General features: G+C 41.3%; 2 protein-coding genes across 3 annotated transcripts in view; both read right to left on the reverse strand.

The window, feature by feature from the left end:
* Nucleotides 1-1,435: 1,435 nt before the first annotated feature.
* Nucleotides 1,436-15,735, reverse strand: FXN (frataxin). Its single transcript, XM_064140398.1, has 5 exons — nucleotides 15,430-15,735; nucleotides 13,234-13,316; nucleotides 11,792-11,912; nucleotides 5,477-5,574; nucleotides 1,436-1,736 (listed from the first exon to the last, which is right to left on the reverse strand). The coding sequence occupies exons 1-5, from the start codon at nucleotides 15,553-15,555 to the stop codon at nucleotides 1,583-1,585; spliced, it is 582 nt and encodes a 193-aa protein (XP_063996468.1). The 5' UTR covers nucleotides 15,556-15,735; the 3' UTR covers nucleotides 1,436-1,582.
* Nucleotides 15,736-20,724: 4,989 nt separating this feature from the next.
* Nucleotides 20,725-27,344, reverse strand: part of PIP5K1B (phosphatidylinositol-4-phosphate 5-kinase type 1 beta) — a 102,420-nt gene continuing 95,800 nt past the window's right edge. For both annotated transcript variants that reach the window (XM_064140000.1, XM_064140001.1), the window contains 2 exons: nucleotides 24,030-24,147; nucleotides 20,725-21,434 (listed from right to left, as the gene is read on the reverse strand). In XM_064140000.1, the coding sequence (XP_063996070.1) occupies nucleotides 21,432-21,434; nucleotides 24,030-24,147 (121 nt within the window). In that variant the 3' untranslated portion in view covers nucleotides 20,725-21,431. The remainder of the gene's footprint in view (nucleotides 21,435-24,029; nucleotides 24,148-27,344) is intronic.

The raw sequence follows: 27,344 nt of genomic DNA on the forward strand, positions 1-27,344 counted from the left end.
ACAAGATGTAAGGGAATAGAGAATTAACCTCCAAATATAAATTGGATGCATGTTAATAAACATGTTGCATGCAAATTACTTAAGAAAATAGTTTTTTGAAAAGTCATTCAGAAAAATAACTACACAAGCTATACATGGCCAGGCAAAAGGCCCAGGAGGAAGTATCCTTGATTCAAATATCAAGTCATTTAACATTTATCCAATAGATCTGAAATTCCATATAATTGCCATTTTAAAAGTCTGATTTAAAAACATGCAAACTGCATGAACACTTAACCAAGAACTGCTTACACCAAAATGTCATTCTATTTAATGATGGGAAATATCAAGTTACAGCATTTCTACTTCAAATACTGGGCAAGAATACTATATACTCATTGTTCTTTAGTGACCACCTTAGCGGCATCTGCAGCAATTCTAGCCTGGTAGAGAATGATGCCAAACTAACAATGAGCATCAGAGAAGCCAACAAGGAAAACAATCTGCACTGAACATCTTTTCATACATACACAAACAGTTTGTAACAGTATGGTATAACTGTTTCCTCAAGAATTTGTCAGGAACTTTGTGTTGCCATTTTATAGGCAAATAAAAGCCATCACTGGCAACAGTACAGCAGTACAAGGGTTGAAGCATTTTTCTTGCAGCTCAGTTATTTTTAAAACTTTTTTGTTTAAGACCCAGAGTATGTAACTTACTTGTCATTTTTAACAGCCTGAAGGACACAGCTTCATCAGCATAAGTACCATGCTTAGTTCTACAAGGCAAAAAATTCTGCATCAGTATCATAGCAAGTGGAGCCTATGCCCACACTTGGGAAATGCAACAGAACAAAACTAGGGCACATTTTTGCTGCCACGAGTGGATCTTAATTTTGCTCAATTAAAAAAAAAAAAAGTCCTGTAAATTGTAATTTTACTCTGAACAATAAAAGGAAACAGAAACCCACAGTATCAGAATGAAATATTTGCAGAAGTATTACTACACAGCTTCAACATCACGTACCATCCTTTCCAGCTCCATAGAATGCTTACAGTTAACAGACCACTATGTAACTCTTATTTACACACATAAAATGAAAAGTTTCTACTTACCATGGTAATATCGTTTATGATGTGTTTGACTGTGATACATTATGCACCCGCAGTAGCCACAGATTTTAATGCAGTGCATTCACAGTACCACAACTTAATTCAATGCAATTCACAGGCATTTCTTGTTTTGGGTGTGTGTCTCAAAGAAATAGGTTTAGCGTCTGTGGGATGGTCAGAAATCACCAGGTGGGTAAGTCATTACATCCAAACGAGACTACAGGCAGTAAGAATTCATGACTTAATTCTGCAGTAAGAAATGCATTGATGGGAAAGGTGACCCCAACCATTTGTACTACACGGACATGGACTCCAGCAGTGACACAAAGACAAAGACTGAGCACTGCAGAAAAAAATATATTATTTTAATTATTGTTGCACAACATTTTGATGTCAAATGGAACAACAACAGAACTAAGCTCAGATACTTCAGCAACCATGGAAGGGTCTGGCTTCTGGTTAAAGTCTTTAAACTCCCATGAGGTAGAATATCAAGTATCTTCTTTCCCAGAATATATTAAGCAGGATAAATCCAATTTAGTTTTTAATGCGGTGGAAAATTCTTTTGATAGCAGTTCATGAAGGGATACTCTGTCATGAGAATACACCCAGTTCCGTCCAGTCCAGTCATAGCGCTTGGGCCCACTAGAAAATAAAAAACATACTGTAAGCACAGATCATTTGTGGGGAGCTGCTGGAAGCCTGCATTTATAATGTGCCCCTGAGAGTGCCTAGGAAAGGAACAGTGTAAAGAAAGACTGGTGGGCTGTCTAGGGAACTGAAGCAGAAAAGGCCAGATCTGCCTGGAACCACTGAGCCACCTGACAGATTTATCTGAAAGGCGACAAGATGCATCAATCACTTGCAGCAGACACATGCTCCCTTCCTTTCTTGCTTTTAGTACAGATTTCCCGTGTTTTTCCCCTTACTTGCTTCTTTTGTCATCCATGTAATATTACAAGGGATATTTGTAAAACACTGCTATTGCTTAGTTTTTATGGCAGTCACATGTGGATATAGTAAGCATAAGAGAACACATATCACCATTCTCACTGTCTTTTTAGATGGAAAACAATATCCCATTTGGAAGTGAGTATATTGGCATGTGGGAGGTTTCACTTTAAAACTCTATTTTCATCTGTGCTATTACATAGTTTATGGGTTATTTTTCAGGTCTACATTAAGTATCAAGAAAAGAACTTGAACTGGGTTCCATTCCAAACCTTTTTACCCACCCATTTCTCCACATCTGAAACCAGAGAATGGCTGAGAGGCACCCATTACCGTTAACATCAGCTAAGGAAACTAAGAGAAATTAATGAAATGGTCATCTGGGACAAAGGAAACAATCACCAATCAGCCTTATCCTTGAACTCCTAGGATAAAAAACCCTGGAACTCAGGCAGTCCATAACAAGGTCTGCTAGAAAGCAGAGTAGCCCATATATACATGAGGACAATGTGCATGTTCTCTACAAACCTAAACACTAATCTGAGCCTGCAATACCCTGAATTACTTGGAATATTCAAATTAGGAACTTTCCAACCACTAACCAAACTATAGGAAGTCACAAATGCAAACACAAACCAGTCACTTCCACAGAAATCTCACTTGCTGTATGTGTGAACTGCTAACTATTTAGGATTGAGATTATGTGCTCCAGTTACTTTACTATGCATTTCTCACTTTCTTTGTCTTTAGAGCATGAGAGAATGTTCATATTGTCCTGCACACAGAGAATGATGGAGTGGGATGCAGCCATTCACGGAAATTAGGCCAAGACAAGCCACTTGATTAACAATGAGAAAAGAAATGTATACATTAGTTGAACTGTTTTCAGTTGTTATGTAATAAATATCAGTTACAGGGTTAGCATTATGAAATATCTCCATAGTTCTCCGAGTCTCCAAAATGCTACACAAATGTGATTAAAAAAAATTGCTTTAAGCAAGCACCTTAAGAATTCTATAAAATGCTGACAAAGTTAAATATAGATTATACGTATTTCTCTTTGAGAAGAGAGAAAAATTAAAGTGTCTCATTAAAGCACTATGAAGAAACACAGTGTAAGGTCAAAAATTCTTTTCAGTCAAAATGACAAATAAAATTACCGTCACAATAGTGGCACCTTGCAGACATCTTGTGATGGATTAGATTTGGATCCCAATGAATTGGAATTTACCCTCTGGATAATTTACCAAATGAACTCAGAACTCAGAAGCAAAATGAAAGTTGTAATTACAAAAGTAAGCTAAAATCTGTAAGTATAAAATGCAATGAATATGTACAAAATACATTTACATGTATTTACAATTCAGAATCAATACAAAGATCCCACTGTACTGACTCACTTCTACCCTATGCAAGGGAAAGAAGAAAAACAGAAAAAAAGCCATAACAAGAACCTCAGCCAAGATCAGCAAAGTCATGCAATAGCACCAGTCAGCAGCAGTCAGAATGAAAAAGAGAAGAGAGAACAATTTGTGCAGCAAATTGTAACCTAATGCAGCAATCCAATGGGATGACCTATATATTATTGTTCTTCTGCATCCAATCCCTTCCTTAAAGTATCTCCAGAAAACTCCTTTTCTTGTTTACAATTAAGAAGTGGGCTAGAAGGTTAGTTCTAAATTACCACACATCCTTTTACTCCCTGTTTTTCAAATTGTCAACTATGTAAAGCTTCACATACACCAAAGTGAACTCAGCCTGTGTTTAAATGTGTGACAGCAAAAAGGTGGTAAAAAAATAATCAAGAAAATGTCTCTCTTGCATCTTAAGAATTTGTGTCTCTTGGGCTGTGGTCATAAGATTCAAGATTTTATATTTACTGCACAGATTTCCCATATAAAATAAATAATGGAAGTGATTAGTGGCCACAATACTTGTATATAGCACTTCAGAAGTGTATCACTCCAGACCATATAGTATTTGCTGGAGTTGCTTTTCAGACCTCAGAGAATTAAGCAAACACGTAGTATGAAGTTTCAGGAAATACTACTGTGTAGCATAATACCAGTTAAGGAAGCAGAAAACATAATGTCTGTAGGTGAATAATTTCTTTATCACAGATGAAAAATACAGTCAGAGAATTTTCAAGTTTATTTCTTTCCTCGTGTATTTTTATTCACTACTAGAGCAATAACAAGGAGAGATTTGTTCACAAATTCGATATTCTGAAGCATGTATATCTTAGATTAACTACAGCTGGCTTCAGAATTCTCTGAACTTTGTTTTTCATAAGTAGATGAAACCTTTGTGTCAACGACACAAAAATCTGTCATCTTAAACAGAATCAGGGTTTGGAAATTACGCTTGTTGCAAAATACACAGTATTAAAAAATTCTGACATGCAGCCTGCACTTGTCTAAACAAAAAGGTTTTTTACCTTGCTAGACCTGTGTCTTAGCAGATAGGAGAGGAGTTAGGAAAAAAGTACTAACCTAGTGTGCTGTGCACCAGCCAGTACATAAGGACACTAAAGCAAAGCTAGGAGTTTTCTTCAGGTAAACTTTATGTCTATTAAAATCTTTAATTCCACTCTGCCTTCACTCCCTGCTCCCTGCACACAACAACCCTCCTACAGAATTCTAGTGCTGTAAAACAATTCTGAGTTTTGCAATCAAAACAATTTTCCTGAACAACATGCAAGAGGTACACCTGCATAGTTACTGGGACTGCTCATACTTTCCAGCTAGCTCATTCCTGATTCCTGCGTCAGTAACACTGACTAACAACCTCAGTTCTTTCCCTGGAATAGTGGCAGAGATTACAGATTTTCTGGGGAGACAGCAACATTTTCTCATGTATCTTGGATTCCCTCGCTCTGAAACCAATCAGAAAATCTGGAATGGATCAAAACACAGCATAAAAGAAGGCAGAAGAAACAGCTAGCCGAGTCTCCTGAAAAATGCAGATGCTTGACAAAAACAACCAGTGGGAGAGCGCATAAAACACATAAAGCAGGAAATCCCACAAGTCTAGAAGGGAAGGAGCCACCCTCTTTAAATACAAAAAGAGGTTTAGATCGTAATGTCATCATGCTGTTTACAACAGAAGCTTTGGTGTTGTTTTGTTTTTGAATCATGGCTGTTTATTTTTCCTTTTAATGACTAGCAAAGTTCCCGTAGACCAGAAGAGAGTACGAAAATTCTGTATTACACATTTCTTGGATTAATTTAGGTGTACCAGTATACTGCACTCTGCCTCACACCTCTGTAGCAAATAATTACCAAATACTTAAATTATATCATGTTTTGAGAATATACTGAGTAAAAGAGTTAATTATGAAAAGGGTATGACATAGTGTGACCGTGCTATAATAAGCAGGAAGTACATTTTCACTTGATCTGTAGACACTATGTAACTAATTCATAATAACTTACCTAGTGGGTGAGGACAGCCAAATCTGCCGGTTTGGTGTTTGCTTATTGATGACATATGTTCCCAAATCTCCACCTAATTTAACTGTTAGAACTCCACTCTTACAACAGAAAGGAAAAAAAAGTGAGAAATTAAAATTTCACATCCTGTTACTTGGCATGATCCGCAGGATATATCTGTATCACATTCCCAACTATTTTCCAAACAACAATAGACTGGAAGAAGGATAATGAGGTATCAGAAACTTAAGAGTGTTAATACCTAGGACAATCTTTGAATCTGATGTAGACTTCAAACCTTCTGGTTAGTTTGACTTGGTGTGTTTGCAAAATTGACAATGGCACTGCTTAACACTCTTGAGCTTTGACCTGTCACCTTGAGAAGGCTGCTAGTTCATTTTGCAAGGATTAAAATACCATCCAGTAACAACTTTTTCTATAAATGAACAATGCAGAACTCATACGGTTCAAAGTCAAGAAGCCTCATGTGTCACTGAAGAATTCATTTACCTAACTTTTTCTCAAGTTTCCCAATGAATAAACACAGTTCTTCCTCTAGTAATTCCAATGAAGTGCCTAGATCTGAATCATGCCATAAAAATGTTCCAGTTCTAAATTTCGTGAGCTCTGGCTTATTTTAATTATGCCATCGTCAGAACACAACCCAAGCAAGCATTTATTTTCTCTTTCTTACCAACAACATGATTCACATTCCTCTTACATTTTCACAAGTGCATTTGAAAAGCATATGTAGCCAACAAAAATATTTCTGTCCTAACTAAGAGTAAAGGAACACTGCTACTTGGACTAGAGTTAGCCTACAGATGATCTGAATTATGCTAATTAGAAAGGGCACCTCTGAAGATGGTTTCATGATTTAGGCAATAGGTTAATTATATTTCATCTACAGTATGTCAAATATTTCATGCTCTGTAGCATGATAAAGCTTCACGAAGAGAATTACACTTTTCACACTTTAGTCAGAAGACACTACTACAACTACTACCATACTGCTACATATCAACACTTAGACATAATAAGAAGGGGAAAAATACTTCAATTTCTGACTGCCTATAAACTTTCTCTGTAGCACAGGCAGTAGCTTGGAGCTTGCTTCCCCTAGGAATTAACTCAGTCTGACTGTTTTCTGATGTATTTTTGACCCTGGGAACTACTGATCTGTCAGCCTTACCTCTGTGCCTGGGAAGATCATGGGACAGATCCTCCTAGAAGCTCTGATAAGGCACATGAAGGACAGGGAAGTGATTTGAGACAGCCAGCAAGGCTTCAGTAAGGGCAAGTCCTGTCTCACCAGCCTAGCGGCTTGCTACAATGGAATAACTCCATCAGTGGACAAGGGAAGGGCAATGGATGTCACCTGTCTCGACTTCTGCAAGGTGTTTGACATGATCCCCCACAACATATTTGTCTCAAAATTGGAAGACATGGATTCAGTAGGTAGACTGCTTGGTTTGTGTGCTGGTTTGAGGCTAAGTGGAGTATTTTAATGAGAGAAATTCGATCATTGGTTGTGAAATGAAAATAATAACGAAATCTCTATAATTCATTGGTTTGCTGAAAGGGATAAGAAGTCCCAAAGTAAATGATTTGTCCCACTTTGTTCCAGGACACCGCTTCCTTTCACTTCTCCTTCAATCCACTCTAATCTCTCTCCACTAACAAGTAATAATGTAAGCTTTGCTGGTTGTTTTTGTTTGCCTGCCTGGGAAAGCAGAGGGAGAGAGAGGGTAATTTTGAGCCCCTTCTCCCCCACTTTGTCCAGAAGGGAGTTTGGATTTCTGTATTACTTTTAATTTGTATATAGTTGTAAATACATGCTTGTTAATTTTGCTTTGCTGTAAGTACAGTTTCATCTTACTTCCAAGCCATCTGAGCTGGTTTGGTAAATTTCAATAGTAGTGGTGATGGTGAAGTTCCTAACCTACCACAGCTGGATAAGGCATTGGCTGGATGGCTGCATACAGAGGGTAGCAGTCAATGGTTTGATGCCCACATGGACAGGGGTGACAAGTGGTGTCCCTCAATGGTCCATACTGGGATCAATGCCATTTAAGATACCTATTATGGGGAATCGAGTGCACTCTCATCATGTCTGCAGATGACACCACACTGATCGGTGACATTCATATGTCAGAGGGATGGTGTATCATCCAGGGAGACTTCAACAATCTGGCGAAGTGGGCCCTGGTAAGCCTCACAGGGGTCAACAAGGCCAAGTGAAAGCTCCTGCACCTTGGGTAGCAACAGTTCTTGTTATCAATACAGGCTGGGGGATGATGTGATAGAGAGCAGCCCTGCCAAGAAGAACTTGGGGGTACTGGTGGATGAAAAGCTAGACATGCGCCAAAAATGCACACCTGCAGCCCAGAAGGCAAATCACATCCTGGGCTGCAAAAAAAGCATGGCCAGCAGACTGAGAAAGGTGATTTTCCCACTCTGCTCTGGTGAGACCTCACTTGGAGGACTGTGTCTGGTACTCGGGCCCTCAACACAACCAGGACATGAACCTATGGAAGCAGGTCCAGAGGAGGGCCACAAAGATGATCAGAGGGCTAAAGCAACTCTCCTATGAAGACAGGCTGAGAGTGTAGTGATTGTTCAGACTAGAGAATAGAAGGCTCTGGAGAGACTTTATAGTGGCCTCTCAGCACCTGAAGAAGGCCCACGAGAAAGCTGGGGAGCAATAGTTAACAAAGGTATGCAGCAATAGGACAAGGGGCAATGGTTTTAAACTAGAGTAGTTTTATATTGGACATTATGAAGAAGTTCCTCACTGTGAGCACAGCAAAATGCTGGAAGAAGTTGCCCATGTAGGTGGTGGAGGCTCCATCCCTGCAGACATTCAAGGTCAGGCTTTATGGGGCTCTGAGCAGCCTCATCTAGATTGGTATACCCCTGCTTACCGCAGGTGGGAGGTGACTAGATGACCCTGTAAGATCCCTTCCATCACAATGCAGTCTGATCATCTCAAGGATTTATCAGCCATGAAATAACACTCTAAAGGTCTGATTCCTTATCCTTAGTGTCCGTGCAAAAAGACACCTTCCTCTGTTTAACATTGCCATCAGTTTTGTCCTGACACTTATGCTGAATGGGTACTGCCTTAGGTCAAGGAAAGACAAGAACAAGCTGCTTCTCTTGTGTCAGAATTCAAACTTTTCAATACCTCAGTGGTCTTAAATCTTTACAGACACAGCAGAATAAGAGCAGGTTGGCATATTAGGCCCACATAGCAATATAAAGGTTTTACCACTCTTCTAGATGGTCTTCAGTGCCATATGAAGTATCAATCAAGAAGTCTTAATCAAGATGTTATGCTGTTTGCCACAGAAACTCTGTAAGTAAACAGGTTTCCAAAGACTTAACAAAAGATTTATACTAATCCTTAGACAATATTTCAGCTATTGCAGAATGTCACTGAAAATGAAATAAAGGTTAACTTCTAATGCTGTGCTTAAAACATTTTGCCATAAATTCTGCAATACTTTTGATGTACTGGAAAATACAAGGTGAGTTTTTAGGAACTTATGCTGCAAGATATTTATCCTGATTTCAGTAAAGCGTTTGACAGTATCTCCTCCAGCATCCTTGCAGCTAAACTGAAGAAGTGTGGTCTGGATGATCGATTAGTGAGGTGGTCTGGCAACTGGTTGAAGGGAAGAAGACAGAGGTGCGGTCAGAGGAATGGACTCTAGTTGGAGGCCTGTAGCTAGTGAGGTCCCTCAGGGGTCAGTACTAAGACCAGTACTATTCAATATATTCATCGATGACTTGGATGAGGGCACAGAGTGCACTGTCAGCAAGTTTGCTGATGACACCAAACTGACTGGAATGGGTGACATACTGGAGGGTTATGCAGACATTCAGTGAGACTCAGGCTGGAGAGATGGGCAGGGAGAAATGGACTGAAGTTCAACATGGGCAAGTGTAAAGGCTTGCACCTGGGAAAGAACGACTCCAGGTATCAATACAGGTTGAGGACTGACCCACTGGAGAGCAGTGAAGGGGAAAAGGACCTGGGGGTCCTAGTGGATGGAAGGTTCACCATGAGACAGCAATGTGCTCTGGTGGCCAAGAGTGCCAATGGTATCCTGGGGTGTATTAGAAGAGCTGTAGTTAGTAGGCCCTGGTGAGGCCACATTTGGAATACTGTGTCCAGTTCTGGCCTCCTCAGTTCAGAAAGGGCATTATACTGCTTGAGAGAGTCCAGTTCAGAGACACAAAAACTACTAAGTGGAACATTTTCCTCATGAGAAGAGGCTGAGTGAGCTAGGGCTCTTTAGCCTGGAGAAGAGGAGGCTGAGAGGTGATGTCATTAACTTTTATAAATATGTTAAGGGCAAGTGCCAGGAGGATGGAGCCAGGCTCTTTTTGGTGATGCCCAATGACAGGACAAGGGGCAACGAGTGGAAACTGAAGCATAGGAAGTTCCATGGAATCACAAGGAAGAATTTTTTTCACAGTGATCGTGAGAGAACACTGGAACAAGCTGTCCAGGGGGGCTGCAGCGATAGTCAAGACGTGCCTGGACGCATTCCTGTGTGATCTGTTATAGGTGATCCTGCTCTGGCAGGGCAGGTCCCTTCCAGCCTCTAACTTTCTGTGATAGTTTTACCGTATTTTATGGAATACTGCTGCATGTATTTTGTCCTACCGGAGGAATACTTGTTAGGTCCTGGTACCAGGAGTATTCTTTGAAAGAGAGGCGCTTTTCTCTGCATGTAAAGATACAAACTGGGCGAAGGACTGAAGCCCACAACAGTTCACAGGTGTAACAGACCTTTATCATGTTCGCCACCTTGTGGCTTGCTACAGAATTGACCTTTTTTGTCTGGAATTTGCTCCCCAAAGAAAACAACTTATTTTTGTTTCATCAAACAGTCTATGTCGCAAAAAAGTACTGGTAAAAATTAAGAAGGAAGTAAAAATAATTACTTTTGAACTTCACAATGCATCAGTGTCAAACACAATCCACTCTACAGTAGATGGAGATAAAATTTTGATACAAGATGACTCACTACCTTCATGTAATGATGTATCTCAAGATCTCAAGCAAGCAGATTAAAATATTTTTGTTATTTTTTGTCTTAAGCTTTTAAAATCAGGCCAATGGGCACAGATAGGCTAAAACATTACAAATAGTAACAGTTAAACAATTCTCCAACATTAACTACGTAAAGCAACAAATAGTGACTGCTAAGGGCAAAACCAGACTCTTACCAACAGAATGTTATTTTCTATCCTAGCTACAAGTAAAGAATGAGGTATTATGACAAAAAAGGTTACACAGGAGGACATCTGAAAACTATAGGGTTTTTCTGTTACTGGGTTGTCAGGTTTTTTGTTGGTTTTTTTTTTTCACAGTGCAACCCAAACCATCAGATGCAATGATCCCGAGCATAAAGCCATGATCCCGAGCATAAAGCCTTAACTGACAGGACTAGCAGAGAGTAACCTGCTCATGATAAGACACAAAAAGGGAACAGCAGTTATGTGACTTCAAAAAAACTCAGTAGTGACAGACTTGTTTTGCAGGTAGCAGCATAGAGAGAAACACAAACCACTTCAGAACTGTTATGTAAAACAAATTATCTCCCTACACAAATAGAATACACATTTTTTATCTGAACACGTCACTTACGTAGAATTTGAGTGGCTGACCTATTAAAGGCTCTTATTACCAGGCTAGCTGCCACCCATCGTCCCCATGACAGCAGGCTTCTCCTCATGTATGCTCTGGTCTGTTTTCCAACCACCTATCCTAACACTGCATTCTCTTGTTGTCCCTCCACCACAGATTGTTATCAGCAAACACAAGGCAAACACAGACTTCACGAACACCACAAATGCTGCTTCTCAATATTTAGGGCAATCAAAGAAACTGCACTAACAGTTACATGTGATGGACCTCTCCTATGCCACACAGACCTGTCCTAATATTCACTGGGTGGAAAGTGTCTGCTGATGTCAGGTCTCCATGTGTTCAAAAAAATTTATAGACTGCTGTGACATTAGAAACCACCATTTTGTGCTCTTCCTCTTCTGCATATTTATAATTATCTGTCTTTCTGTATATAGTAAACATTCTAAATCCTCAAATCACATAATAGCACATTACCTTCTACAAGAATAGTTGCTCCAATCTGTACAAATAGGCACATTCTAATAATAAAGCTGTAAAAAACTCGTTGTATGTTAAGTGTTGACACTAACAGGATTAATTTAAAATTATCTCTACAAGACCACGGGGGGAAAAAAATTACAGCAATTACAGTGGTAATAGAATGATTAAAATACCCCTAAAGAGACATCATAATCTTCTGGGGTAAAAGGCTTATCTGTCAGATCCTCAAAGAAATCTGCTAAGGAGTCCAGTGTTTCTTCAGCCAGTTTTTCATAAGTGGTCTCATCTAAAGAGCTACAAATGACATAGAAGTCCATAATTAGGAGTAAAATTATTGAAGACAGCATTTTCCCTACAATAAAAACCATAGCAAGATCACAACCTTGGAGGAAATGGTAACTATGAAGTGATCACAAAATAAAAAGTAGTTATCTTTCTTAAGGTAATGTAGGTAACCATTCACCTTCTATATGGAGATGGAATTTTGAAATTTTGGTAGATCTCTTAATGGAAGAATATTTACTTCTTTCCCAAAATACACTGACCCCTGTGTCCTAAGAGGACAGAATTAGATTCTAAAATAAGACTATTTTATAAAAGGACTCTGTACAAGAATTATTTGAGTTTTGAACTTCACAAATAGCAACAAATATCTCATTAGAAACATGTTATTTGACTCTTAAGAAACTCCCTGTAGCTATAACAGCTTGGAAAGATCAGTATCAATTTCAGATCTACATACAGCATTTGACCCCTCACTGGAATTACAAACATGACCTGGTAATTAGATGTTACTTAAAGTGTGCTTATGAACTAGTGCATACATTTACCTTCTTCAGAGTCTCAAACTACCCTATTATCTAAGGCTTACAGCACTTGTGAGACTACATCTGTTAAGCTCTTTAAAGCAGAAAAAGTTAGTGAAAACAATGCCTAGATCAGTTCAATTAACCAAAAATAAATTATTTAAGTTTTCCCATCTACAACTAACTGTGCAGGCAAGTATCTCTAGCAGCAAATTCAGAGAAGTAATTTCAAGTTTTGCTAATGGGTATGGCAATAAGAGAGTTACTACAACCTGCAGAGTTACTACAACTTGCAGCAGAAAGTATCTTTCTGTTGATGATAAAGAACTTAACATTTTTTGAGAAGTTTCTTTCCAGATAGTTGCTGAAATATACTCCATGTCACTTATATGAAGGAACCACAGAAACACCTCGGGACATGGAGAGCAGAAAGCCTTAGGATTAGGGAGGATTCACGTGCACTATTTATCAACACCAGTTCAGCATGTGGTTCAAGTGCTTAATGGCAAGAGCCATTTTGGACATCTGCAACGTGATTCACTGGGCCCCCAATTGCTGCACCAGAAAGGCAAAGGTCTCTGAGAGGTACTGTATCACATCCTCTCCATATAAAGCAGAAATTTCATGTACCCTAACACCTATATTAGGTATACAAATTATTTCCTAAGTGACTTCTCAAATTCATGCAAAATGCTTTCACTAAAACTGTACTTTCCCTTTACATCAGTTTGGTACTCTTACTATGTCTAGAAATTATTTTAAAATGCAAAGACAGTATTTTCATATGAATATCTCAAAACACAATTTACCTTGTGTCATTCAGAGTTCCCACATGTCTTAAATTCATGAACCGAACAGTCCTGCTTTGCATTTCAGAAGCATACTGTAATTGCTGTTAAGTAAAATGGATGTTAAGCAAAAATGGAATTAAAAAATACAACATGAAGAATTATAGGCTATATTTCTCATATAAATAGATTCTTGAAGAGGCTCAGGGGTGACCTCATTCCTGTCTACAACTACCTGAAGGGACATTGTAGCCAGGTGGGGGGTGGCCTCTTCTCCCAGGCAACCAGCAACAGAACAAGGGGACACAGTCTCAAGTTGTGCTGGGGGAGGTCTAGGCTGGATGTTAAGAGGAAGTTCTTCCCAGAGAGAGTGATTTGCCATTGGAATGGGCTGCCCAGGGAGGTGGTGGAGGCACCGTCCCTGGAGGTGTTCAAGAAAAGACTGGATGAGGCACTTGGTGCCATGGTCTAGTTGACTGGATAGGGCTGGGTGCTAGGTTGGACTGGATGACCTTGGAGGTCTCTTCCAACCTGGCTGATTCTATGATTCTGTGATTCCATCACTTCCAAATAAAATACTCATATTCTCTATCACAGAGCTAATATGAAAAATATGAGGCTTAAATGGTCAAGGTAACACAGTATATCCTTGTCTTCTGATAAAAAATAATAAGAAAAAATTAATTTTATTCATAGTGAACTGGAAGAAAGAAGAGCAGTTTTCTTTTCTGTTGGTCTATCAACAGAATCACTGAACAACTTCAGACAACCATCTTAGGCCAAGATTTTCACAAATATCCACTGCTTAGATGCTTCATCACCAATAACTTGTGCCCCTCTTTCAGAAGGCGTGAATATATTCAGTTGAAATAAACAAAGTCCTGAATCCTACTTACTTACAAAAGAGCCAATATCAGACTCCACATTTCAGGTATTTTCAGGCAGATTTATTTCTGTTTTCTGGTATTTTGTTCGTTTAAAAAAAAAAAAAAAAAAAAAAAGGGCAGCTTAAACCAACCAAATAAAAATCACAGAAAAGCTGCATCAACAGTATCAACATGCTGGCCAGCAAAAGAGCCATTTCTTTGAGGGGAAGCAGCACATCAATATCTATACAAAAAAAGCTGATCCCCTAGTGACTGCACTAGAGAAGCATTTATGCTATCCACCAAGAAAGATAACAGACTTGCCATTTTCTTCTTAAACAGGAGTATGAGGGTATATGGTTTTGGATAAATGGTAAAGTAGGATTTCTGATGGCTTTTCGTGTACTTGCAAAGTTTTTAAAGCCAGAAGTGAGGTGAAAAGCAAGTGACATTCAAAAAGGAACTGTCATGGCCACATTCTAAACATACACACCAAATAGCTGGAGTTCTATCTTGAGGCATTACAGATGATGGTCTGTTAGTCCCAAGCCACGACACATGCCATGAAGCATGAAGACCTGCTAGCTTCTTGTACCACCACAGTGATACAGGATACCTCCATGTTTTTGACCAGTACCCTTTAACAATCCTTTAATGCATACTGAAGAGCAAAAAGCTGCAAGACCAGGTTAGGTTCTGGCCTGACTGAGAGGCCGTAACTCCAGTTTGTGTGCTTATACCCAATTTATAACTTGAGGTTGCCAAAACGGTGCTAGCACACAGTTGGTACCACACCTCCAGGTACCGACCCAGCGTTAAGGGTAGCCAGCCCACACCTACTAGAAAACGGTAGCAAACAGACTAACAGCACTGGAGTAGTGAGCAAGCCCTTGCTGCGCAGGCGACACTTGCCGCCGAGGTCACTGGCCCAGCACTCCTGCCCTCGCCTACTTCCACAGAGGGAAGGCCGAGGCGTGCTGCTGCGAGGAGCTGCCCGAGCGTCCCTCGGCGCTCACACCGCGCTCGGCCCGCCTGCCCACACCGGGACCGCTCGGACGGGGGCGGTGCCCTCAGCCTGCGAGGGAACGGAGGCAGGACGCGCGGCGCTGCCGGCCGGCCCGCGGGGCGGTGCAGTGGGCACCCTACCTGGCCTGGCGGCGGCGGGACGCGGCAGACACGCTCGGCTGAGGGAAAGCTGGCAGCTGCCCGTGCCCCGTAGCGCTCAAAGGCCCACCCGCAGCGTCCCGAGGCTGCCCCCCACTCTCCGTCCACGGCCAGCTGCAGCGCGGCCGGCACGCCTCCTCCCGCCAGGCAATGGGAGGCCGCTCATCACTGCCTGTCTCACGCTCACCCTCCGGCCAAGGCTGGCGACGGCTGTCTCCGCCAGCAGGGCATCCCCAGAGCCTCCATTCCGCCGCCGCGCCGCGGCCGCCCACCGTGCGGCGCGTATAGCGCCAGCTAGCCCCGGCCTCCACATGTCGCGCCTGCTCGCTACGGAAGCGGCTGGGGAGGAGCCAGCCCACCGCCACAGCCGCGGATCAGATGTGGCGTGGCCGCTACTGCCCTCCGTCGACCGTGTTGGGCTGTTTCGAGTAGGCTGCTGGCGGGGCCAAGCCCAGCCGCTTAGCAGGACCCTCCGGGAGCGGGCAGACGGCCTGTTCCGGCGGGAGGCGGGGCGCAGAGCTACGTCTCTTACCTCACCGCGGGTGGGCTCGAGTGGCACCGCTCTTACCCTGTCCTGGCCGGTGGTTGGGCGCCCCGGCAGGGCACGTCCCTCCCGCGCCCTGACGTGCCCGGAGCCTGGCGAGATGCTTCGGGGGGCGCCGCACTACAGGCGGGCTTTGGGGTACGGTCCTCTGGCAACGTCCGGGCCCTTCGCACGGTGGCGGTGTCTGCGCGCCAGCGCGGGCTTGTAGAGCCGCCGGAGGCCCGGGCGCCTGGCTCCGCAGAGGGCGTGGCGCCATTGCACAGCCGCTCACGGGACTGAAAGAGAGAAACAGTGCCTGGGGGTTGTCCTTTTCCCCTACCGTCCCAGTCTTTGCTGACTTCACCCGCAAGTGCAGCCAAACTAAATTAAACCAGCCTGTTCTGCCACTGAAAGCCACACCGTAGTCCAGTGCTGTCTTCGGGACGTGCCTTTTCCAGGAGGCGACGCTTGCCCTGTGCGCGCCGTGAAGAGTGGCTGCCCCCGGCGCACCCACCAGGCAGTACAGCAGCAGGGAGGGAGGCGCTGGGGCCTAGCGTACTGCTCAGGCGTTTTACGTGCCTAGGAAAGCGTGGGGGTCTCAGGTCTGACTGGTGTCACACAGGCAAGGAGCTGTGGCAGTGACTGCTCGCGCTTTGCACCTTCACCTCCGCTATGCTCATGTCGTTGAGTTTTTGCAGGTACCCATTCTGGCACCGCCGCCCTGGTGGGGGGATTTACAAGCCAAGCATCCCCTTCACTCGTGTGTGTTTGTTCGGGTTTGGGTTTTTAGCCTTTTTGCTCGTTTTGCGGCCGGGGGCGCCCTTTGGTTTTTATAAAAGGTGCAGAGAGGGCAAAGGAAAATTGCTCTTGTAAGGGCTAGTAACGACTGGAACGTAAGAGGCAGTTCTGACGCACCGCAGGTGCTGACAGTAGTGTAACTCCAGCAGCATGAGCTACAAATCAAAATACTTCTTAGGTGTGTTGTAATCACAGTCATTTCCATCGCTGCGTGGTAAGAATGTGTTTCCTGTAGCTGTACTGTTCCACAGTTCCGTTCCTCTTCTCTGGCATATTTTCAAAGTACAATACCTGTAGCATTTTCAGACATTAAGTGGTAACAGAGAGATACAACTCCTTTCCTGATAATCTAGGACAAGAACTGTAGGACACACTGTCAGTGCAGAGAGAGAGCAATAGGGCAAGCACCAAAGCTACTGTCTTGGGATCAAACTTTAAAGCAGGGCAGCAGGACAATGAATACACACTCCAAAACTGGAATAGCTGCAACTCACTCAGAAATCCAATTCCTGTTAACTGCGGCTAATCGATTCCAGGTAACTGCACTGATGTGATGATACAGACCACTTGAGATGCCAGGCTCCACTTTGGCCAGGAGCACTTTTAACTGAGTGAATATCTGAGCCCATGGAAAGGTATGTTGTTACTGAATATAGTGTCCATTCCAGGACCTGTCATAGGACATTATTTTCTGTGATAGCAGGTATCCTGATCCGTTACCTCCTGTAGGTAAAGCACTACCCTGAACCAGTAAATGAAATTAAAATGTGATTTATCACACCTGAGATACATTTCATAGAACTTTTGATGGTGGACTTCAGAAAGCAGTGGAGATGGGAATTTTTGTAGGTTACTGGCCAAGTTCCCACCAAGTCACTTAAGTGCTAATGATACTATATTGTTAATGATAGGTAAAGATGTTCAAAGTCTCAGATATCTTCTGTTGATACTTAAATGGAAAAAAAGTAAAATAGGCTTCCCAGGGAGTGTTGAGACATACAAAATAATTCTGATGAGAAAGTTTCTTGAAAAAAAAACACCACATTTTCTGCAGGAACACAGACAAATTTTAGTTTCAAATCATTCCACAGGGCAGGACTGGAAGATGCAACAGTTGCAAGCAAAATAATAAATCTGTATTAAGAAGCTTACTGCTAGTTACTGTGTAATGCATTTTTATGTTTCTAACACTCTCACTCAAGTAAGCAGCTGTCCTTTAGGGAATAAGCTGTCAAGTTTCTCAGTGATACCTTTTTTTTTTTTTTCCCTTAAGCTGAAATTCTTTTCTGCCACAGGAGCGTCAAAAGTGGAGACAAATCATCAGTTCTTCTGATTTCTGCTGAGATTTTGGTGTCCTAGAAAAGAACGCTCAGTACCAACCCACATTATTTAGCTTAGTCAGCATCTTGTCTCTTTCTAGCAGTCCTGGGTATTTCTTTGATGCCAGTCTGTGGTTTGTGGCATTTTGTGAGGGAGTTTTTTCCTATCTCAAGTAGAAATACCTAAGATACATCTTAGTTCCCTGAAAACTTCTTGTCACTTCTGGAAGACACTAATTATGCTTTTGCAGTGGTAATGTTTTACAAACTGAGATAAGCCCTGTAGGAAGAAATAACTTTTACCAGGTTGCAGTAAAACAAACAGTAAGCACACAATTCCTTTTCCATGCAGGGCTGGGGAAGGAAAGAGCTTGAAGAACGGAGGAACGTCTCTTCTGTTACGTAACATATGTTCTAGTAAAAGATAGTGCTGTTTTACATACCTTGTCATTCCTATAAGAAGGTGTCAGAAGGTATTTTCTAGCATTATCCAAGTACTCCCACAGTGATTTTTCTCTAATAATCCAAAATCATACACAACTTCAATAGGAATTTTCATTTATTCTTCCCAAGTTATTGGCAGATCAAGTGATTAGTGCATAGTAAATATTTTCTCTGGTATTAGCCTTCTCACCAGATGTTTTTAAAAAATTACAGGATTGTTCAAGTTGTTTGAAACTACTACCAAAGGTAAGACTTGCCCTCTGAATACCTACTAGCATTCTTTAAGCAGGCATCAACCTATGCTTCTTGCTTTTGGGCAGCTTGCAAGACCAGACTATTCAGACACCACTGCACACAGCTAGCCTAAATCTGTGACCTAATTATTCAAATTTTGCATCGTGGGGAGTGTTCCATCTGTTAATACTTGGAGAAACAGACAAATATGCTACATTAATACCCCAGGATGTTGATTATTCCTTCTGTATATATGTTACTTTTACTTGACATGCACTGCCTCATTAGCTTCACAGATATGGTTGTTCAGATTTTTTGACAAAATTGTACCAAAGCAAAATACCACTGCAAGAGGAGCAGAGATTTATAATACTCGGGCATGAAATGAATATTCTATAAAAATTTATATTTATTAAACTCAATATTCTGAACTCTCGCCACCCCCAACCACTGTAATTTAATATTAAAAGGATTCTACATGGTCATGGAAACATTCTAGATTAATATCAATAGTAACTTATTAGTAACTAGCAAACATTCAAACTATAAACAGAGAGAGGAATTTTTCCCCATGGCTTAATGCTGCTGGGGATCTGTATACTATTTGTCCAGCTGAGTGGGCTGGAAACTGATTCTGCTCTATGGCAGGGGCAACAGATATTACAGAGGCATTAAAGCATTTACTTACAACTCTTATTAATCATTAATCACCCTCCAGGGCTACATCACAGCCTATTACTAGTGTCCAAGCTTCAGGGGAGTATTTGCCCATGGACTTTGAGGCTGGAATCCTCCCAGCTTGAGGGGAAAGGAGAATCTTCCCAGCTTCTGGGGAAAGACAGTCTCTGACCTTTTGCTCTTGGTGAAGGATGCAACCTCTGCCCTTGTCTCCTGGCTTCTTGTAGATGCTCTGTCCAGGGATTCTTAGGCAGGATCTCAGGTGCAGGAGTAGGATGCCGTGCAGTCTGAGCACGGTTCTCACGCAGCTAGCAGGCTGATCGCGTGCAGACAATCCAGAGTCTGCTTCCTGGTAACTCGGTGGCAATGGCACTTACCAGGCAATGATGGGCAGCAGGCATATAACAGGGTGCACAGCTGCTCGAGAGTCTGCGCTCTGTAGGTAAAGGCAGGCAATACAGGATCTGGTCCTGATAACACAGTGGTGTGCAGATGTGCACAGCTGGCTGGGCGTCTATGGGCTCCACATATATATAGGCAGGCCTAAGTGAGCTCTGCAAGTATGCAAGCAGGCAAGCAATGTACGGGGTCCAAGCTATGCAGGGGAGTCCGAGCATGTTGTTTACCTGTGTACCCCTATGTATTAGATATAGGGTGAGATTAATGGTCCTTTGGCCACTAGAGTGACCAGATTGGCAGTCAGCCAAACATTACCAAAATAGGCAAAAGCACAGGCCTGGACTTTCTCCAAATATGGGAATCACATGGGCCATACACTAGGCAAGACAGGAGCTGGGCACGTGGGGGCTTACACAACATGTTTACAAACACCTTATACAACATAAACCCTAGGCAGGCCAGACTTTGTGGCACCAGGACTATTGTGTCCCTTTTATCCATTTAATGTGTCTACCCCTGCTTTGGGCAGAAAAACATGTCCAGGCAGAGCAAGGCATAAATAAAGCCTATCTTTGGGCTTTACAGGCCCTCCATGACAACAAGCTACTGTACTCTTTGAGATTTGGAGCTGTATACGTGTTAAGAAACAGGTTCCAAGTTGTTGACTGTTAATATTACTTATCTGTAATTCCTCTCCCCTCTGAGGGGAACTGTATAGTCACACAGAGAAAACCCCTGCCCCCAAACCCAACCAACTTACAAATTGAGGGAGGGGGGGAAAAACCCAAAACATGTAAGTGCACATGCTTTGCAGAAGAGTTTCCCACTAGGGTCCACATATTTTCCTTCAAGTTATATGGTTTAATTATATGGTAAATTATATGGTTTAATTTATAAATGACAGTGTTAAAAGGACTGTACACAAAAGATGTCTTTGTCTATGAATCATTTAGTACAGACATTCTAGTTTTGGACAGAGTTGTTTCAGTCAAGTAACACCTCTTGAGATGCCTCTTACCATCTCACAAAAGGTAGAAAATCACAAGACTAAGTCCTACACAAATCAAGAGCAGGCTAATAGCTATGATAGTCTTGAGAACAAAATATTTTATTCTTCAAAAAAAGTATAGTTTACAGCAATGTTTACTAAATAAATTATATAATTTCTCTTTTACAAGAAATAAACTATAATCAAAAATATTTAAAAGACAATATATATATATACAACATAAGGCCTTGCTATAAATAACATTTTTTCTCCTTTCCACCAACAGTAAAAACATCTCTAGAGGCTCATTTTCATGTAATATGTGCAGAGGTTTATCTTAACCTTTTATGACATCGATTCCCATTTCCACTGATAAGGACCTAAGTGATTAGAACTGAAATGTCAAAAGAATTGTAATTAATTTTATTCACTGTGTTCATTTTTAAATAGGTATAGATGTAGAATGCCTGCAGATGAAGTCACTAGAGAGCTGATAAGAAAATGTAATTTTCAAGTCCAGAAGAAGAGACTGGTAATATAGTAGAAAGCAGCCTGAATACAGTTCTTTACAGTTCAGCAAGCAACAGCAGATGATAGCAGAGTGTGGAATGTTTCATGTAATTTTTTTTCCAGTCCATTAATCTTTTCTATGGTTCCAAGATCCTGACTCTTAGAATAAGTTCATCTGATTATTACTCTTTGGCTATTAGGCTCAGCAAATTCCTCCTTCTTAAATCAGGAGTGTAGAAAGTGCTCTTCATTAACCATGGTCACTTCTTGCAGTTATACTCTTCACGTGTCCTTTGTTACTGGAAATACAGAAATTACAAGTAAAGTCAAGAGTTATGTTTATTTGTTTTCTTACAGAATCCTAACAGCATTTTTTTCGTCTAAGCAGGCTACAGCACAGTCTGTCAATGATTCTTTTCTTACCTTGTACCTTAATCAAAATCATTGGGGCTCTTTTCCTGCACAACAGCTAACCCCTATGGTTTTGCAGACATTACAGTAATATGCATTACAGTATAAAATAAAGCCACTTGTTGCTTCAAAATGCTGAAAACTGGACATCCATAAAGAGCATCCAAACTGAGAGCATTCAGTAGTTCACAACAGTTTTTATTACCTTGCAGCATGGACTGGGATTTACTGCAAAACTTATTTGTATGTGTTAGGGGAAATATGTCACTTCTCTTAGGTCATTTATAAAAATCTTGTTAGCTTTTTAGTGCCTGAGGACTGGAGGAAAGCCAATGTCACTCCATTTTGAAGGATCCAGTCTTCAAAACCAGCAAGAAGGAAGATTCAGGAAACTATAGACCAGCCTTACCTCTGTGGAGGTGGATACAAACTAAAACACAGGAAGTTTGGTTGAACTTAAGGAAAAGCAACTTTACTTTGAGGGTGCCAGAACACTGGAATGGGCTGCCCAGAGTTGTGGAGTCTCCATCTCATGGGAATTTCAAAACCGGCCTGGACATGATCCTGTGCAAGATGCTACAGATGTACCTACATTTGCAGGGGGCCTGGACTAGATGATCTCCACAGGTTCCCGCAACAATCCTTCAGAAAAAACCCCAAGCTTAACATACCTCCCTCCTGTATTGAAATTTTCAGCACAGGTAAAAGGGTTAGATGCACTAACTTCTCTCAAATGGCACTGGAGTTGTGTGCCTACTGCCTTTATGTCTGTGGAATGTGAGCTGCAGATACTAGAGAATTCTTAAAACATAGACATAGACTTGAGAATATCTTTCAGCAGTCACATAAGCTTCTCATTAGGAACCAAAACAGCAAAGAAAAGACACGTTTGTAATCATACATCAGGCACCACAACTGGACAACCTTTCAGAGCAGAAAAGGAAGCCATTAGTGTACTTTATTTTGAGTTCCACCACACTGGCTTCAAAACCACTGATGTAAACACAGAACCATCTCATTTAAATTACGTCTTACCCTGAAAGGTTGGATTAGTTGATCCTTGAGGTAGATTCTATGAATCTAAAAATTAATCTAAATTTTTCTCTCTGAGAAGACTTAATGTCAACATTGTGGAATATTCAACATGAAGAAGAAAGATTTTTCTTTTTTCTCCTCTTACAAAAAAAAAAAAAAAAAGGAAAAAAAACCTATAATTATAGAAAAACTGACAGCACTTTAGCTTACTTCATTTACTGTGTTCAGTTTGGGGGCCCTCACTATAGGACACTGAGGTGTTAAGAGAGTCTCCAGAAAAGGGCATCAAGGCAGGTGAAAGTGTGCTGGTTTGAGGCTAATTGGAATATTTTAATGAGATAAATTGGATCATTGGCTATAAAAACAAAGAAATAGTGATGTCTATATTGCCCACTGGTTTTGCTGAGAGATATAAATAGTCCTAACAATAACAAAGTCTCTCACTTCAGTCTGCGTCTGGATGCATCATGCCTAAACTCCTCTGCATGAAACCTATGGAACTTGATCTAATAATTTCCTTCCAAGCCCTTATTGGCTCTGGCATCTCACTTCTGCTTACCTGTAAGCACATAAGCTTTCAATCAGGGTTTATTTAGTTATTTCTGATATTATAACGAGGCGTGGGAAGAAGGAGTGGGATTGGTTTGGAACCCTCCTGGGTCGTCTCATTGTTTGGGAGGGGTTTTGAATTTCTACATTATTTCTAACTTGTATATAATTGTAAATATTGTGACTTCTTGTGCTGTAAATATAGCTTCACTTTAACTTCCAGCTGTCTGAGTTAGCCTGGTGACTCCAAGTAGGGGGGGAAGCAGGGAGAGAAACTCATGAACCACCACAGAGCGGTCTTGAACACAAGTCCTGTGGGGAGCAGCTGAAGGAGCTGGGGCTGTTCAGCCTGGAGAAGAGAAGGCTGAGAGAAGACCTCGTTGCTCTCTACAAGGACCTGAAAGGAGGTTGTAGCAAGATGGGAACTTGCCTTTTTTTTCCCAGGTAAGAAGTCTTGTCCTAAGTTGCACCAGGGTAAATTTAGGTAGGATATTAGGAAATTTTTCTGCACTGAAAGGGTCTTGAGGCACTGGAACAGACTGCCCAGGGAACTGGTGGAGACACCATTCCTGGAGGTGTTTAAAAAGATGTTTAGATGAGGTTCTCAGGGACATTGTCTAACAGTTGTGTACAGGGAGATACTAAGTTATCGTTGGACTCAACGATCTTAAGGTCTTTACCATCCAGGTGATTCAATGATCTCCATGATTATTAACACAGTAGTTAGTAGGCACATATACTCTTTAAAGCTTTCCTTTGGTATGGTACTTAAGCATTTGTCTCATATACAAAATACCTTAACAAACCCTATGATACTAACATTAAACATGGATTTTTGTCGCTTACTGAGCTGGAGTCAAAGGAATTATAAAAGAAAGAGCCCATCAGAAATAACTTACTAAGTAGACATCGAAAACCGAATCATTATCATTTTCCATTTCCAACGTGCTCTGTTCTGAAGTCCAGTAGATGGTGCTGTCTTCTACAGTGTATGTTAAATTTGAGGGTAACACTTCACTGCAAAAAATCAACCAGAAATACAAGTTATCGACAGCTCAGTCACAGCTGAAAATATTAAAATGCAAATTTCTCTCCAATATAAAATCTCCAAATACTTGAAAACAGGGAGCGTAAATAGACAAATACAGATGTGTTGGCAATGGCTAGATAATCATCAGCTCGTATTTGTGTGAGGTGCACAAACTACAGTAATTATTTTTCAATTAACTAAAATTTTGTCAAGAAGAAATACTGTTCCCGAGCTCTAATTGTTATTTAAAGAACGAAGCTGTATCACAGTAAATGTGGAAAAACTTCACTGATTTTAAAACACCTTACTTCACATTGCACATGGTGTAAATTCTGGCACCATTACTGTATCCAAAATAGGGGGGAAAAATCGATAAATAGGCACAATAGTATTGGACTTTCTCATACAGACATGGGATCATTTGCAACCAGTAGTTCAGAAGGGAAAATAAGAGAAGAGTATATTGTAATCAGTAGAGCTGTGCAAGGAAGTGATATTTACAGGTCAGCTGCACTGTATTATTTCTTTCATTCATTTGTTTGTTCATTTTCCCCCTCTGCCATTCAGAAAGATCATGAAACTGCAGGTTCATCCAGACAGGAATCTTATTTTGTTTTGTTAATGTACGTGGAACCACAAAGCCAAAATTCAAAAGTGTTTTATTGCAGTTAGGTGCTAATTATGCCCTATCTTTGCTACCTGTCAGAAACAGACTCCATGCTGCCTTGAAGACTCAACTGCTAGCTTTCCAGAGCCAAATTTTAATAATTCTTATCTATTCACACACAAAGTGAAAACAATTCTGCATGATAACTGGGTATGAAAACATGGTTACAGCCAGCACACCAGAAGTTACTAATATTCCCCTCCCTTTGCAGTACTTTTTGTTTTCTATAAGCTATAATTTCAGAAAGGGCAAAGCTAGCATGCAAAATAGAAAACAAATTCTAATGTGCAACAAAATAATGACTCAGCAGTTACCTTCATTAGTACTAACTGCACAGCATAACATTTGCCACATTACAAGGTTCCTTTTATTATATAACGTATTAGGCATCTTTGCAATGCTCTCACTGACTTCAGTAGCAATTTTCTCCCACCTGTTGTATTCTGTTGAGGAACATCACACCTTTTTAGTAACATATGCATTGTTTTACTGACACAGGAAGAGCAGACAGGAAGGAAAAAAATGGGCAGCTGTCACAGGCTGAACTGTGTTTTATCATCTCCCACAAAGTAAGCTCTGGCATAAAAGATACCTTGGCAAAAGGAGCCTTGGGGAGAGTCACTTTTTGTTTCAAAAATTCGGTCTCTGACATTGGATGGTTCAGGCTTCTGAATAAGCCTGTACAGGAAAGCTATGTGACATGAAATACATGTGCAGCGAGGTGCTACTACTGCTGTAAGAATATGCAAATCCAGTGGTTAACTATTATTTCTGAAAAACAGTGCTTTGCATTGCTAACTGTAAAGAAAATCAGGCAGGCTGTGGTGCATACCTGGCTTTTGTTCCTGAGTTAGGGTAGGTTTCAAGGAAAGGACATTGTAATAGTTATTTCTTTTACATACGTACCAGGCCACTTCACTGACAGCATTACTGCTGTAATTTTTAATTCCTTCCACTTCCAGAAAACCTTTGAAACCTGTACACTAGACAAGGTGAGGATTCTGCAATTCAGTGGCATTTCACTTTATATCCTTCATGTTTCAGAAGGCTAAGACATAGTCCTCCCATTATTTCACTTTAATTCCCTGATATACTGTAACATTTTTCTTCCTCTCTACTTAGCTTTTCCATTAGAAGGCACTGTGCTTCTTTTGCTCTTATTTTGTTAAATTGTAATCTATTTCTTCACAGCCTGCCAGGGATTGCAAACAAAAGCAATATGACTTCAGCACTTGGTCTTGATATTACTAATTTATTTTTCTCCCCTCTGCTTGTTACGAAAACACACTTGGGGCAAAATAAGGGTTCAAACAAATCCAGCAAGTTAAGAGAAGAGAAGCTCTTATGAAAGTCATAATTTATTATTTAGTACTGAATGCTCTGAAAAGGTAATTTAATATAATAATATAAAGTATATAGTAAAGAATGGAAAGAAAAAAGGAGAAAAGAGGGAGAAGAAAGCACTAAGACAAAATAATCTTACAGAAAACCAGCAGTGACTAAACAAGTAAGTCACTGCTTGAATAAAATCTGGCATAAAACAATGAAGTGACACAGAAGCCAGTTCACTATTTTTTCCTTGCAACCAATGATCCACCATTTATTTGCAGATACTAATCTCATTGCTGTCTTGACTTTCACACTCATTAATTAGAAACTAACTCTGCAAGTAGAAGCATAGAATCAACCAAGTTGGAAGAGACCTCCAAGATCATTCAGTCCAGTCTATCACCCAGCCCTATCCAATCAACCAGACCATGACACCAAGTGCCTCATCCAGTCTTTTCCTGAAGACCCCCAGGGACAGTGCCTCCACCACCTCCCTGGGCAGCCCATTCCAATGGCAAATCACTCTCTCTGTGAAGAACTTCTTCCTAATATCCAGCCTATACCTACCCCGGCACAACTTGAGACTGTGTCCCCTTGTTCTATTGCTGGTTGCCTGGCAGAAGAGGCCACCCCCCACCTGGCTACAATGCCTCTTCAGGTAGTTGTAGACAGTAATAAGATCACCCCTGAGCCTCCTCTTCTCCATGCTAAACAACCCCAGCTCCCTCAACCTCTCCTCATAGGATTTGTGCTCCAGGCCCCTCACCAGCTTTGTTGCCCTTCTCTGGACATGTTCCAGCACCTCAACATCCTTCTTGAATTGAGGGGCCCAGAACTGGACACAGTACTCAAGGTGTGGCCTGACCAGTGCTGAGTACAGGGGAAGAATAACCTCCCTTGTCCTACTGGCCACACTGTTCCTGATCCAGGCCAGGATGCCATTGGCTCTCTTGGCCACCTGGGCACACTGCTGCCTCATCTTCAGCCTACTATCTATCAGTACCTCCAGGTCCCTTTCCTCCTGGCTGCTTTCCAGCCACTCTGTCCTCAGCCTTTAGCACTGCTTGGGGTTGTTGTGGCCAAAGTGCAGAACCCTGCACTTGGCCTTGTTAAATCTCGTCCCATTGGCCTCTGCCCACCCCTACAGCCTGTCTAGGTCCCTCTGCAGGGCTCTCCTACCTTCCAACA

The sequence above is a fragment of the Pogoniulus pusillus genome, chromosome Z (assembly GCF_015220805.1).
Source record: "Pogoniulus pusillus isolate bPogPus1 chromosome Z, bPogPus1.pri, whole genome shotgun sequence".
Classification (NCBI taxonomy): Eukaryota; Metazoa; Chordata; class Aves; order Piciformes; family Lybiidae; genus Pogoniulus; species Pogoniulus pusillus.